Here is a 15848-nt window from a genome sequence, read left to right as displayed (position 1 = left end):
ATGTGTGGGTTGTTACAGATGAACCATCTGGCCCGGGAGTGTGTCAACACATTCGTCCAGGATGAGGATGGTGAGGGAAGTCAGTCGTCCAGCTCGCTGGAGGAGAAGTCGTTCACCGACTACGTCCTGCAGACAGTCGGGGGACAGCGCAACAACTACGTGCTCAATGGGTGCGGACACAGATTTGTATATTTTGCCCAGTCATCCTGGAAATTGTTTAATGCCACTTCCCACTTCCTGGTACTAATCCCAAGTGTAATGAAGTGTATATGATGAAGAATGTAGAGAAGATCAGCTATTTTGTCATAGCAGCTAAGGCAGACATTCAAAATGTCACTTGTCCCCAACATAACCTTCCTATTCTAATGACCAATGAAACTGACTCTATAGATTGTTGATTTACTTGTCATATTTTTTTAACAGTCAAAGTGGTGTTAAACGAAACCTCTCTCACTCACTCTCACTCACTATTAAGCCTTATGGGAGGTATGGTGTGCTGTAGCCACAGTTAACTGTGGGTTGTATAACGTATCTCCGGGACACTAGATCCAGTGATATAGCCACAGTTCACTGTCTGTTGTATAACGTATCTCCGGGACACTAGATCCAGTTATATAGCCACAGTAAACCATACAACTACCAAATTACCGACAGGGCCAACAATCTGTGATAATACAACCACAGTATATTTGTAGGTAAGGCCACACAGTTTTTATTTTACGTTTCCCAGACCTGCTGCCAAAAAAGCAGCCGGTCCAAGAAATGAATTAAACATAAAAATATTTATATTTATTATGTCTCCTGTTAGTAATATAGACCCTCCGATACAATAAAACTTGTCCTATATAAATTCCATGTCTACATCACTATCAGTGATTCAAGAAGCCAGCTGCAGTTTTAACTCTACGCCAGAATGACTTTCATTTGAATTAATAAATACTAAATAAATTATCCACATTGCTATCAATTTATATATATTGTTTTCGACTTTGTGTGGAAAAGCTGGAATAAATCCGTGAAACATAAAATTAGAACAGTGTGGCCTCATGATAACATTATGAGCAAAATATTTTACGAAAAATAGCAACGCCTTTCAAGAACCGCCATATGACTACCTGGACCAAGGGAGTAAAGAAATTGAATACCCAAGAATAATTGAAATAGTCTGTGATAATGATTACATGCTAGTCAATACTCAATGGTTAAACAATCTGGAGCATTGAATACTAAGGTACATACATTCCCACACAGACTAAGTAAACCACGGATTCATCGGAAGATTGCACTGACCAGCTTGATGTTCCCGGAGCCTCTGTTTGGCTGCAAGTGTACGGCGTGCGAGGAGGCGATGGGAGGTGAAGACAACACCGCCTTGTCTCACAGCCTCAGCGAGCACTTGCAGAAGTTCCCCATCAGGTGAAAACACGCTTATATATGTCACCTTCACCTTGGCCATCTCTATGTAGACTTCTGACTGTTCCCTTTCACTTTCAAACAACCTTGCCTCCTTCCGTCACTTTATGTCATCGCAACAAAGACTATGTTAACATTTCATGTGTGTTTAGTTTTCCTCAGTGTTATATATACTTAGCAACTTATTTTGAAGAGCTGATACTAAGTATATTCCAGGGATACTTGTATACAACAACGTTTTGAAAATATACTTCCAACATGTTGATGTGCACAGATATAAGTTGCTCAGGGACAGGACCAGGCCTGACAGGGTACACTGATTGGCGTAAATAACTAAAAAACTATAATAAACGTAAGATGAGTTACATAACTTATGCAAATGGCCACATAAGATGCAGTTTTTGACCTCTGACAAGCCATTCATGACTGTTGTCTGGATGCTAGGATGTTTACATCATGTGACGGTTATGTGGTCAAATATTGTCTCAGCTTTCAATGGCCACAAGTCGACCCAGAGGCCTAATTTCACCGGAAATAGCCGATCATGTCTATATAAACATGCTCCTTTATGCACAGATGTCACAATCGTCTTAGACGCCCCAATTCTTTGTTCAGAGTTGTACAATGATCAGCTGATTGTTGGTTCGAAACCCACATTCGTCAGCCAAATACTCCTGCATATGGGTTGTATGGAATTGATAAGTGCCTGTGACCTGTCTTCTTGGACTTTGGGGCGGTTGGGTAGCCTAGTGGTTAAAGCGGTTGCTCGTCACGCCGAAGACCCAGGTTCGAATCCCGACATGGGTACGATGTGTGAAGCCCATTTCTGGTGTGCCCCGCCGTGATATTGCTGGAATATTGCTAAAAGCGGCGTAAAACCATACTCACTCACTCACTCACACTCACTTCTTGGACTTTGCTTTGTCATTTATAATGCTGACTTGCCACAATATGTTAACTCCTCAGATCAAGCTCTTCCTGTCAAAATGTCAAATTATGTCTTTTGTCAGATCTGTAACACTTACTTAGTACCGCAACATAGACAGGCCTCAAATTTCGCTGTGTGTCTTGAATTTGGAAGTGCTTGAATTTAGATTCTGCCTAGAAATTTGATCATGTGCCCTGAAAGTTTGCTCACCACTCCCATTTGTCAAGTAAACACACCTAAAAGATACGGGATAAATCTGTGGATAGCAAATTGTACACAACCTATTTCTGGTAAGTAACCACAGAGTTATCTATCAAGATGTGTTAAATGTTTAGGTTGCAAGGCTTTGAAATGTTGGAAGGAAACATTGTAGTGATTGTAATCCCACATTGGTGCCTTTTGATAATTTGATAATTTGTGACTTATGTTTTCTTAATTTGGTTTTGGTTTTTTGGCAAGTTAGACTTTACTGAAAACGAGACAAGTGCTTGTTTTTAGAGCAGAATTCCCAAACTGTTGAACATTTCTAAATGAAACTTGCTATGCAGATCAGTCTAGTGCTGAACTTTTGATGATTTGGGATTTGGAAAAATACGTAATAATTTTTCTTCCTCAGTGTGTCTGTAGAGACTGTTGTAACCATGGTAACCACTCTGGTGTTGCAGTGGGCGTGTCCAGGTGCAGCTGGACGACCATGTGGTCATCAAGGGGGACAGAACAGGACACATCCGCTATGTGGGACATTTGGACAAAATCGGACAACCCAACATGATATTTGTGGGCCTGGAACTTGATGCTCCTGGTGAGTTTCCTCCCTGTGTCAATCCTCACAACCCACGATCCCGGGGTCGGCAAGGCCCCCAGTGAGAGCTGACGAAGATGTGCTCTGAGACTTTTAATGTCTTTTGTCTCAGGCCTCACCCGCATCATCATAAAGTCCGCCGCACGTTTCATTTTTATTTCCATTAAAAAAAAATGAAAACGAGTATGCTTGTTTATGAAGGGAGGCGCTTTCCCAGGTTGATGGTTATCTGGTTACATACTGAAGTACTCATGGAAATGAAAAAAACCCTGTTTTGCTGGATTTAATAATCGACACAAAGCATTACGTTGATGTAAATACGAAATAACAAAACAACTGGAAAAGTACTAGTCTGGATTTGCTAGTTTTATCTCAGTGCTCAATACAAAATGTACTTTACAGGAGGTAATTTGTAGGTACTTTCAACATTCAAAAATAAAACTAAGTCCAAATTGACATGGCAGAAACAGGCTATAGGTATTATGGAAATTAGCCTGGAAAAAAGTTATCAAAACAACAATAAAAATAACAGCTATGTTTATGTACATAATAATAATGACATGTAAGTTGTTGTTTGAGAAGGGAATATGTTACTTTTACGTTCTGATATTTTGACGATGATTCACTATCCCACAATGCCACTCACAAATCACTAACCACTAACCAATTACATGCACGTGGGTTTCAAGCACCTGTTTTCACCTGTCGTCAAGGTGTCATAGGTCATGGACATTCACCTTGATCTACTAACACCTGGTTATGCTCAGTTTCACAATAATCTGTTTTGTTCATATTTTTACACACTTTTACGTGTAAAAAGACATAAAAACCTTTGATACGCTGTATTTGTGCCAAGGCCCAATTAGTACTAATTGAGTTGTTTGAATATTTATATATTTTGTATGTTAACTGCATTTATTTAAAACCTGAGATCGAAAAAACAGGTTTTTTTCATTTCCGTGAGTACTTTAGTTTGAACAAGTATTAAAAAAAAACTACTGCCCACCCGCACTATATTTTCAAAAGTCATTTCCTTTATTTTATTTTATAAGCCTTACTCTGATACCCCCAAATTCTTCAATTTAGTCCAGTATGGGAATTCCTGCTGTTAGCAGACATGTTTTTTCATCAGAGGAATAGATAGCAGAGCCAACTGATTCACTTTATTTGGCAAAATTTGTAACTAGCGAATATTTGTTTTGATGTAAACATGACATGTTTGTACAACAATTTTGTATTGCTGTTTACAGTGGGAAGGCATGATGGCTTTTTAGACGGGAAGCGATATTTTTATTGTCGGAAGGATCATGGGATATTTCTGCCACTCCATGACATTGTCTGTCATGTACACACAAAGGTATGTCACGTACACACGAAGGTATGTCACGTATACACGAAGGTAGGTCACGTACACACAAAGGTAGGTCACGTTCACACGAAGGTATGTCATATACACGCGAAGGTATGTCATGTACACACAAAGGTATGTCATGTACACACGAAGGTATGTCATGTACACACGAAGGTAGGTCATGTACACACGAAGGTAGGTCACGTACACACGAAGGTAGGTCACGTTCACACGAAGGTAGGTCATGTACACACAAAGGTATGTCATGTACACACGAAGGTATGTCATGTACACACGAAGGTAGGTCATGTACACGAAGGTAGGTCCTGTACACACAAGGTAGGTCATGTACACGAAGGTAGGTCATGTACACTCAAAGGTATGTCATGTACACACGAAGGTAGGTAATGTACACACGAAGGTAGGTCATGTACACACAAAGGTATGTCATGTACACATGAAGGTAGGTCATGAACGATCAAAGGTAGGTCATGTACACACAAAGGTATGTCATGTACACACGAAGGTATGTCATGTACACAAAAAGGTATGTCATGTACACGCGAAGGTATGTCGTACACACAAAGGTATATCATGTACACACAAAGGTATATCATGTACACACAAAGGTATGTCATGTACACGAAGGTAGTTCATGTACGAACAAAGGTAGGTCATGTACACACGAAGGTATGTCATGTACACACGAAGGTAGGTCATGTACACACGAAGGTATGTCATGTACACACGAAGGTATGTCATGTACACACGAAGGTATGTCATGTACTCACGAAGGTAGGTCATGTACACACGAAGGTAGGTCATGTACACACGAAGGTATGTCATGTACACACGAAGGTATGTCATGTACACACGAAGGTATGTCATGTACACACAAAGGTAGGTCATGTACACATGAAGGTATGTCATGTACACACGAAGGTAGGTCATGTACGCACAAAGGTAGGTCATGTACGCACGAAGGTATGTTATGTACACACGAAGGTAGGTCATGTACACACGAAGGTAGGTCATGTACACACGAAGGCATGTCATGTACACACAAAGGTAGGTCATGTACTCACGAAGGTATGTCTTGTACACACGAAGGTTTATCACGTTTACACGAAGGTAGGTCATGTACACACGAAGGTAGGTCATGTACACGCGAAGGTATGTCATGTACACACGAAGGTAGGTCATGTACACATGAAGGTAGGTCATGTACACATGAAGGTATGTCATGTGCACACGAAGGTATGTCACGTACACACTAAGGTATGTCATGATTGTAGCACTTCACTTCACACCAGGTGAGTCACCCTACCAAACATTCACATGAAGGATGTCCACCAACAAGGACTCCGATACCTTGCCTGGTTTAAATGATGTGTAAAAAACAAATGTTGGTGTATTTAATGCATACATTGACAGTGATGGCTCCATGGAGGTACTCTACTTGCTGTGGGGGCCTGGGTTGGCAGGCTCCATGGCGGTACTCTACTGGCTGCGGGGGCCTGGGTTGGCAGGCTCCATGGAGGTACTCTGCTCGCTGCGGGGGCCTGGGTTGGCAGGCTCCATGGCGGTACTCTACTCTCTGTGGGGGCCTGGGTTGGCAGGCTCCATGGCGGTACTCTACTTGCTGCGGGGGCCTGGGTTGGCAGGCTCCATGGAGGTACTCTACTCTCTGCGGGGGCCTGGGTTGGCAGGCTCCATGGCAGTACTCTACTTGCTGCGGGGGCCTGGGTTGGCAGGCTCCATGGCGGTACTCTACTTGCTGCGGGGGCCTGGGTTGGCAGGCTCCATGGCGGTACTCTACTTGCCTTGGGGGCCTGGGTTGGCAGGCTCCATGGCGGTACTCTACTTGCTGTGGGGGCCTGGGTTGGCAGGCTCCATGGCGGTACTCTACTCGCTGTGGGGGCCTGGGTTGGCAGGCTCCATGGCGGTACTCTACTTGCTGCGGGGGCCTGGGTTGGCAGGCTCCATGGCGGTACTCTACTTGCTGCGGGGGCCTGGGTTGGCAGGCTCCATGGCGGTACTCTACTTGCTGTGGGGGCCTGGGTTCGCAGGCTCCATGGCGGTACTCTACTCGCTGTGGGGGCCTGGGTTGGCAGGCTCCATGGCGGTACTCTACTTGCTGCGGGGGCCTGGGTTGGCAGGCTCCATGGCGGTACTCTACTCCCTGTGGGGGCCTGGGTTGGCAGGCTCCATGGCGGTACTCTACTTGCTGTGGGGGCCTGGGTTGGCAGGCTCCATGGCGGTACTCTACTCGCTGTGGGAGCCTGGGTTGGCAGGCTCCATGGAGGTACTCTACTTGCTGTGGGGGCCTGGGTTGGCAGGCTCCATGGCGGTACTCTACTTGCTGTGGGGGCCTGGGTTGGCAGGCTCCATGGCGGTACTCTACTCGCTGTGGGGGCCTGGGTTGGCAGGCTCCATGGCGGTACTTTACTTGCTGTGGGGGCCTGGGTTGGCAGGCTCCATGGAGGTACTCTACTCGCTGTGGGGGCCTGGGTTGGCAGGCTCCATGGAGGTACTCTACTCGCTGCGGGGGCCTGGGTTGGCAGGCTCCATGGAGGTACTCTACTCGCTGTGGGGGCCTGGGTTGGCAGGCTCCATGGCAGTACTCTACTTGCTGTGGGGGCCTGGGTTGGCAGGCTCCATGGAGGTACTCTACTCGCTGTGGGGGCCTGGGTTGGCAGGCTCCATGGAGGTACTCTACTCGCTGTGGGGGCCTGGGTTGGCAGGCTCCATGGCTGTACTCTACTCCTTGTAGGGGCTTGGGTTGGCATCGGTCCCTAGCACCCCACTGTGTGTTGTAGGAGATGGGGATAGAGGGACACTCCTGTGTACAGCACACAGACCCGTGAAGATCCGGGGTAGAAAAGATCTTCAGCAAACCTTGCTTGCTGTAAAAGGCAATTATGCTTGTCGTAAGAGGCACTAACAGGATTGGGTAGTCAGGCTCACTGACTTGGTTGATGCATGTCATCGTATCCCAATTGCATGGATTGATGCTCATGATGTCAATCACTGGACTGTTTGGTCCAGACTCGATTATTTACAGACCGCTGTCATATGGCTGGAATATTGCTGAGTGCAGCATTAAACAACAAACACACAGGTTACAAGTTAGTTGAAGTTAAACAACATTGGTTGCAGAGAGTAGTTCGGCAGCTTCACTTCTGAGATGGCGGTGGGATAGCCTAGTATTCGCTCGTCGACCCAGGCTCGATTCCCCACATGGGTACAATGTGTGAAGCCCATTTCTCACTCACTCCTGGGCGTTTCTAGGGGTTTGTCCTGCCCCACACTGAAGCACATGTAACACACGTGGAGTCTCCCTAGGCAAGTCACCTACTCAATATGCCTCTGTTCACCCAGCAATGAATGGGTACCCACTAGGATGATATTGTAATGTGACTGTTAAACTTCTAGCGCCTCACAGGCAGCTTGGGTTGTTGTTAAAGTGTCACAAGTATGACAGGTGACGCTGTTGTATGAAAATGCACATTATTATTCCCTGCCCCGAAATGGAAGGGTGATATAGAAAAGGGTGCTGTCCTTTTGTCCGTCTGTCTATCCATCACGTTCTGTTTCCAGAGCAGAACTCAAAAACCACGAGAGATATCTTAACAAAAGTGGCACATAGATAGGTCTAGTGGTAAACTGGAGCCTTTTGATATTTTCGGATTTAAAAAAAAAAAATTACGAGTTTCCATGGCAACGACTTTGACTTAAACTGAAAATGGCGGTAGTGCTCCTTTCCAGGGCAGATCTTGAAAACCGTAAATATTTCTTGCCTTGCACATGACAGGACATGTCATATTGGCGGGGGATATGAGTATTTCATGCTTGTTATGATAAGTCTCATGGTTAAATGTCACGAGGACGACAGATGATGCTGTACGTCATCACACTCTTGACACACGCAATGGAAGACATGACATCATCTCACTTGTTTAGCCAGCCTTGATATTGTTTACTTTAGAAACACGAGTCGAAGGATACGGACGAGAGGATCAAGAAGTCCCACCACATCCCACCAACGTCCTCGCCCCTCCCGCGCAGCCGGATACGAGCCTTGGCTCGCCGGAAACTGGAGAAGAAGGAACTGGCGTCCTTCCTTAATAAGGACAACAATAGGTAGGACTGCGTGGACATATTGTCTTCTTGTGTCTATGTGGGCGGGGTGTCTTCTTGTGTCTGTGTGGACGGGGTGTCTCCTTGTGTCTATGTGGATGGGGTGTCTCCATGTGTCTGTGTGGACGGGGTTTCTCCTTGTGTCTATGTGGACAGGGTGTCTCCATGTGTCTGTGTGGACGGGGTGTCTTCTTGTGTCTATGTGTACGGGGTGTCTCCATGTGCCTGTGTGGATGGGGTTTCTCCTTGTGTCTATGTGGACGGGGTGTCTCCATGTGCCTGTGTGGACGGGGTGTCTTCTTGTGTCTGTGTGAACGGGGTGTCTCCTTGTGCCTATGTGGACGGGGTGTCTTCTTGTGTCTGTGTGGACGGGGTGTCTCCTTGTTTCCGTGTGAACAGGGTGTCTTCTTGTGTCTGTGTGGACGGGGTGTCACCTTGTGTCTATGTGGACAGGGTGTCTCCATGTGCCTGTGTGGACGGGGTGTCTTCTTGTGTCTATGTGGACGGGGTGTCTCCATGTGCCTGTGTGGATGGGGTGTCTTCTTGTGTCTGTGTGGACGGGGTGTGACCTTGTGTCTATGTGGACGGGGTGTCTTCTTGTGTCTGTGTGGACGGGGTGTCTTCGTGTGTCTATGTGGACGGGGTGTCTCCATGTGCCTGTGTGGATTGGGTGTCTTCTTGTGTCTGTGTGGACGGGGTGTGACCTTGTGTCTATGTGAACAGGGTGTCTTCTTGTGTCTGTGTGGACGGGGTGTCACCTTGTGTCTATGTGGATGGGGTGTCTCCATGTGCCTGTGTGGATGGGGTGTCATCTTGTGTCTATGTGGACGGGGTGTCTTGTGTGAACAGGGTGTCTCCATGTGCCTGTGTGGACGGGGTGTATTCTTGTGTGTGTGTGAACAGGGTGTCTCCTTGTGCCTATGTGGACGGGGTGTCTTGTGTGGACGGGGTGTCTCCTATTAAGGATAAGTTGACATCAATCACTGGATTATGTGGGTCAGACTTTACAGGCTGCGGTCATGTAGAGCAAGAACATGAATCTCAATGAGCAAGTTTTTGTTAATGGCGCCTTGAATGTGAACTTCAGCTGTTAATGATTATGTCACTGAACTGTTTGTGCCTTGAATAGGTGAGTTGTGAGGTGAAATGGGGTTTAACGTCGCGTCAAAGATTATTGTACTTATGTAACGACGTGCATGCACGTGTGTGTGTGTGTAAGTGTGGCTGCTTGTACCAGTCCGGACTGAGGCGGATTTATAATGCTAGCCTACTGAGATACCATGCCTTAATTGAACAGGAATACCCCACTCTGACACAGTATACTGACTCTGAGCCGACAGTCCTTGTTTATGCCGGGTGCCAGACAAGGTAACAACAAGTACTATCTTTAAATGTTTTTGGTATGACGCGGCCAAGGATCAAACGCCGGACCTTCCGCTCTACCACTAGACCATGGAGGCAGTCACGCCTTGAATATGTTCTTCAGCTATTTGGAATATGTGTACTTAAACTTCTGTTTGTGACTTGACAGGAAACAAAATTCAAGTGATGTCTTGTGATCCTGGCTCCTGGAATTGTACAGAGAATCCCTGTCTGTCCTCATCGATCCGCCTCATCAACTGCTGACACACCCTGGACGGGTCTGGGTTAGAATACCGGGGGAGGCCACAACAAGGAAATACTTGGCAGATCTGTTTTGTTTTGTCAACGTGAGGATGATTGTGTTTTTGTTTTTATATTGTAATGACAAGTTTGTTAATGACAGCGTAAGTCCAGGACACTAGTGATGAACAAGTCATTAGTTTGTTGTGGCCTTTCCTCGGTGTGTCCGTCCTCGCTGCAGTGCTGCTGATGTGGCTTATTGCAATGTGTAGTCTCATTGATCCTGCTGCCTCCTTCAACTGATTTCTGACCAACAGTGTCAGCAGCGAGAAGCCTTGGACCCAATCTCATTAAAATGAGAACTTAGTTCTCGTTATCGCTAAACAAAGATCTGAGGACATCCCATTACAGGTCACATCAGAATGACCTTTCATCTGACCAATCAAAGCGTCGCTTACCAGATCATGAAAGTGACAGTCAGAATGTGTTTTCAAATCATGCAACCTTGAAACCGGAAACATGGGGTATTCCGAACGACTGATTCCGTCAAAATTATCGTCTATCTGTCGCTTCCGTTGGATAAACATTTGAAAGGAGGAGGCCTTGCACAGTACCTGGGAAGTACTGCCATACAATCTCAACCATACATTAGACATTCCGCAATGTTCGTTTGTTAATTTTTCAAAATTTTAATCAAGAACTGTGTCAACATATATTTCAAGCATAGTCTGAAATGGAAGTTGCCAGGTTGACACGAGTGCCGTGAAGCTTGAGAAAGCTGCTTTCTAATTGGCTGATGTCAACTTCTTGTCAGTCATTTCTGTGGTCGGTCAAATTTCGCGAAAGGTCGTTCTGACGTGACCCGTAATGAGATGTCCTCAGATCTTTGTTCAGCGAGAGCGAGAACTTAGATCTGATTGTAATGAGATTGCCTTGGACCGGATTACAGACCAAACAGAGTATTCGCATGTCGAATATTCCCAGTTGGATATATTGACTTGGCATAGTAGGAATAATTCCGTTTTTTAAATTGTTGCAAACAAGAGTGCAAGAACTATTTTGGCAGGTTCATTTCGGTTGCTATTACCCTCTACTGCTGAAGAGTGCCAAGCCCAGGTTCGAGTTGTTGCATAGCTATCTGGCAAGTTGGTGTAGCTGAAAAGGGTTTTCATATGACTTTGCAAGCTGCTGTTTTCAGAGCTTTGACTTCTCATTCATATGATCTGAAGCTGTATCAGTGTGAATGTTGATAAATACAAGCTATTTTGACATGTATGTATGAAATGGTGCATATATCTGTGATAAGGAGATTGCTAGTTCAGCGTGGTGTGACTGAGGGAAGACTTCCAACAAAACAGGACCCATACAAACGTCTTGCGGGCTTGGTGCATGGACTGCTGTGACCTGGAGAAACATCTCGCGGCAGTCACCAGGACTTCTGTCACAGAATTATATTCCTGCATAAATTAGGACATACCAAACTGATTTGATCTTGGACACGTCATTGCATTCTTCTACAATTTTCGCTCGGAGTGTCAACAGTTTGTAGAACATGCCTTGAAACACAAAGCAAGCAGACGTGAACATATAATTCAAGATGTTTGTAGTTGATGGAGCCTCTGACCATGTCTGTGTTGCTGCAATCTCGTCCAATGTAAATCTCAATTACACTGAAGGAGTTACCATGAAGTTTGTTAATCGGGCAGCTGCTAAAGGGAGATAATCTGTAGTAACAGCCACTTGTGACTCAAGCTCTCGTATGAACTGGTGCTACTGCTGTTGCTAGATCACCTGTCATCTGTTTAATAATTTATTCCCAAATGTTGTCTGAACAATGAGGTGTTTGGATGGAGGTTCCATCGTAATGTTTCAGCGTGAGGATTACCCAGAATCCCTCTGCTCCAATGATGAGTTGACCTTTTCCTGTAGTTCATATTATAGGTCAAAACGACATTCGTTGAGTGATGCCGCCATCCACATTCAGCCCCACATTATTGAAATGTATTATTGTATTGATGTATCATGGAATTGTGTTATTTATGAAATAAACAAGACTGCATGTGTTAGGGGGAGCATCCCTGAAGTGACTACGGCCATGTTTAAAACCCAAGAGTAAAACGTAAAGCGTGAAATTGTAGTGACCATTTGAAATTTGATGAAAAATACTAATGAATTTGATTTGATTTCAAAGTTCCTAGATATAACAGTATCCATCCATATTGTATACTTGGTCTGAGTCACCGAAATCTTGACCGTTGTCATCCATTCAGGAGTGCTCCTCAGACGAGGCCGGTCTGTGTGATACCAGATTGAGCACACTCGGACATTTCCCGATGTATGTATTCACAAATCTGTCTCTGTTAACGACGACGAGGAGCTTGCTTGCTACAAGTCCTCAGAAGTTTGATCGAAAGTGTGCGCTGCGTACAAGGGTGACATGTTTGTCTGCAAGTGTTTTATTAATCAACCACTGTGTACAGTTTATGTTGACATGTTCTTGACGATGCCGATCTGGCGAGATTCTCATGACTGATGTTGTTTAGCACATATTTTGCTGTGTGCATTCTGCCTGTAACAAGCTTGATGATGTATATACATGAGATACAAGTGCTTGGAGTTATTAATGACTATGACAAGATTGGATTAGTTCTGTAGATGGTTTTCCATGTGTTGACACACCAGGGTGTCAGTCAGTGGCGAGATGTACACCATCAGTGGCGAGATGTACACCATCAGTGGCGAGATGTACACCATCAGTGGTGGATTTCAACCGACCGATTAACCCGGGTCTTCGGCGGGATGAGCAAACGTTATAACCACTAGGCTACCCTACGGCCCCTCAAATGATAGATGAAAGAGATCACAGTTAGATAAAGGACTGGGTTTTGACACATAATTAGGTGAGTGAGTTGGGTTTAACGCCGCTTTTAACAGTATTCCAGTTATATCACGACGTGTCAGCTTAATGTAGGAGGAAAGCCGAAGTGATGCAGGTCTCAGACATTTACCACTTCGCTGAAACCCACGAGCACGGGTATGGTGGTGACAAACCTAGAAACATAATCGGGGCGAACTGGGATTCGAACCCACAATCATAGGTTTCTGGCGTGCCCAAGGGATGCAACTCTGATCAGCGAATCGCGGCGCCTTAGACGACTGGGCCACCCATGCCCCACATAATTAGGTGGTTCATATTGCAGTGTCTCAATGGTAAATAGTTGTAGTTGAGAGAAACGGAAATATTTGTGCATCCAGTTTTGGCATACTAGCAAGCAGGAGGGGATGTGTTACAAAACAGGAAGTGCTTGGAATTGGCATTGGTGTTACTGGTCCTGGTTTAGTTCTCAGTTGTTTTTCTGAAATGTTGCAGGCGACGAGAAGAACAAAGACAATCGCTACTTCATTGGTTGTCCTGAGAGTTTTAAATGTGAAGTTGTAGTCATCCAGGTGAGCTACAGTGTAGCCATGGCACTATTTTTGACATCATTAGGTTGATGAGGCTGAGCTTTATTATTATTGGCATCTTACCAAATGTCTGCATCTATTATTCTATTTCCTATTTGACTTACCAACCACCATTTGGATGACTATGTCGCCACTGACTGGCCCCTGCCATTTCTGTATGGATAGGTTCTGCCAGTGGAGGAATAGTTGCTGGGGTGGGGGAGCTTCGAACTGCAAAGACGTTTAGTAACTTGGTTTCAAAATTACTTTGTTAACATGAGAATGATAATTACTAGTCTTGATATTCTGTGAACTATTTCTTTGAAGAACCTGTCCATGAACTAATTCTGTGTTGATAATATTAAATGTGTCTCCTTTCTTGCTCTGTAAAGGAATAAATTTCACAGTAAATGTCATTTTGTTCAAAGATTGTGTTGTATGTTATTTTGCACATGTCTCTACCAGGGAGGCTCAAGTAAAGCCAGCAGTGGGTGACACACCATGATACATGTCTCTACCAGGGAGGCTCAAGTAAAGCCAGCAGTGGGTGACACACCATGATACATGTCTCTACCAGGGAGGCTCAAGTAAAGCCAGCAGTGGGTGACACACCATGATACATGTCTCTACCAGGGAGGCTCAAGTAAAGCCAGCAGTTGGGCACACACCATGATACATGTCTCTATAGGGAGGCTCAAGTAAAGCCAGCAGTGGGCGACACACCATGATACATGTCTCTATAGGGAGGCTCAAGTAAAGCCAGCAGTGGGCGACACACCATGATACATGTCTCTATAGGGAGGCTCAAGTTAAGCCAGCAGTGGGCGACACACCATGATACATGTCTCTATAGGGAGGCTCAAGTAAAGCCAACAGTTGGCGACACACCATGATACATGTCTCTATAGGGAGGCTCAAGTTAAGCCAGCAGTGGGCGACACACCATGATACATGTCTCTATAGGGAGGCTCAAGTAAAGCCAACAGTTGGCGACACACCATGATACATGTCTCTACCAGGGAGGCTCAAGTAAAGCCAGCAGTTGGGCACACACCATGATACATGTCTCTATAGGGAGGCTCAAGTAAAGCCAGCAGTGGGCGACACACCTTGATACATGTCTCTATAGGGAGGCTCAAGTTAAGCCAGCAGTGGGCGACACACCATGATACATGTCTCTATAGGGAGGCTCAAGTAAAGCCAACAGTTGGCGACACACCATGATACATGTCTCTATAGGGAGGCTCAAGTTAAGCCAGCAGTGGGCGACACACCATGATACATGTCTCTATAGGGAGGCTCAAGTAAAGCCAACAGTTGGCGACACACCATGATACATGTCTCTACCAGGGAGGCTCAAGTAAAGCCAGCAGTTGGGCACACACCATGATACATGTCTCTATAGGGAGGCTCAAGTAAAGCCAGCAGTTGGGCACACACCATGATACATGTCTCTATAGGGAGGCTCAAGTAAAGCCAGCAGTTGGTGACACACCATGATACATGTCTCTATAGGGAGGCTCAAGTAAAGCCAACAGTTGGGCACACACCATGATACATGTCTCTATAGGGAGGCTCAAGTAAAGCCAACAGTTGGGCACACACCATGATACATGTCTCTATAGGGAGGCTCAAGTAAAGCCAGCAGTGGGTGACACACCATGATACATGTCTCTATAGGGAGGCTAAAGTAAAGCCAGCAGTTGGCGACACACCTTGATACATGTCTCTATAGGGAGGCTCAAGTAAAGCCAGCAGTGGGCGACACACCATGATACATGTCTCTATAGGGAGGCTCAAGTAAAGCCAGCAGTTGGTGACGCACGCTAAAGTAAAGCCAGCAGTTGGTGACGCACCTTGATACATGTCTCTACCAGGGAGGCTCAAGTAAAGCCAGCAGTGGGCGACACACCTTGATACATGTCCCTATAGGGAGGCTAAAGTAAAGCCAGCAGTTGGGGACACACCATGATACATGTCTCTATAGGGAGGCTCAAGTAAAGCCAGCAGTTGGTGACGCACGCTAAAGTAAAGCCAGCAGTTGGTGACGCAACTTGATACATGTCTCTACCAGGGAGGCTCAAGTAAAGCCAGCAGTGGGCGACACACCTTGATACATGTCTCTATAGGGAGGCTCAAGTAAAGTCAGCAGTGGGCGACACACCTTG

General features: G+C 45.5%; 1 protein-coding gene across 2 annotated transcripts in view; it reads left to right on the top strand.

The window, feature by feature from the left end:
- Window positions 1–13140, top strand: part of LOC139464064 (uncharacterized) — a 43282-nt gene extending 30142 nt beyond the window's left edge. For both annotated transcript variants that reach the window (XM_071245614.1, XM_071245613.1), the window contains exons 7-12: window positions 19–170; window positions 1252–1416; window positions 3007–3143; window positions 4394–4500; window positions 8483–8637; window positions 10166–13140. In XM_071245614.1, the coding sequence (XP_071101715.1) occupies window positions 19–170; window positions 1252–1416; window positions 3007–3143; window positions 4394–4500; window positions 8483–8637; window positions 10166–10193 (744 nt within the window). In that variant the 3' untranslated portion in view covers window positions 10194–13140. The remainder of the gene's footprint in view (window positions 1–18; window positions 171–1251; window positions 1417–3006; window positions 3144–4393; window positions 4501–8482; window positions 8638–10165) is intronic.
- Window positions 13141–15848: the final 2708 nt, after the last annotated feature.

This window comes from Haliotis cracherodii, unplaced genomic scaffold (genome assembly GCF_022045235.1).
Source record: "Haliotis cracherodii isolate W230 unplaced genomic scaffold, xgHalCrac1.p SCAF_16, whole genome shotgun sequence".
In the NCBI taxonomy this organism is placed as follows: domain Eukaryota; kingdom Metazoa; phylum Mollusca; class Gastropoda; order Lepetellida; family Haliotidae; genus Haliotis; species Haliotis cracherodii.
The sequence above is the reverse complement of the archived record's forward strand: the minus strand, read 5'-3'. Positions and strand labels throughout refer to the sequence as shown.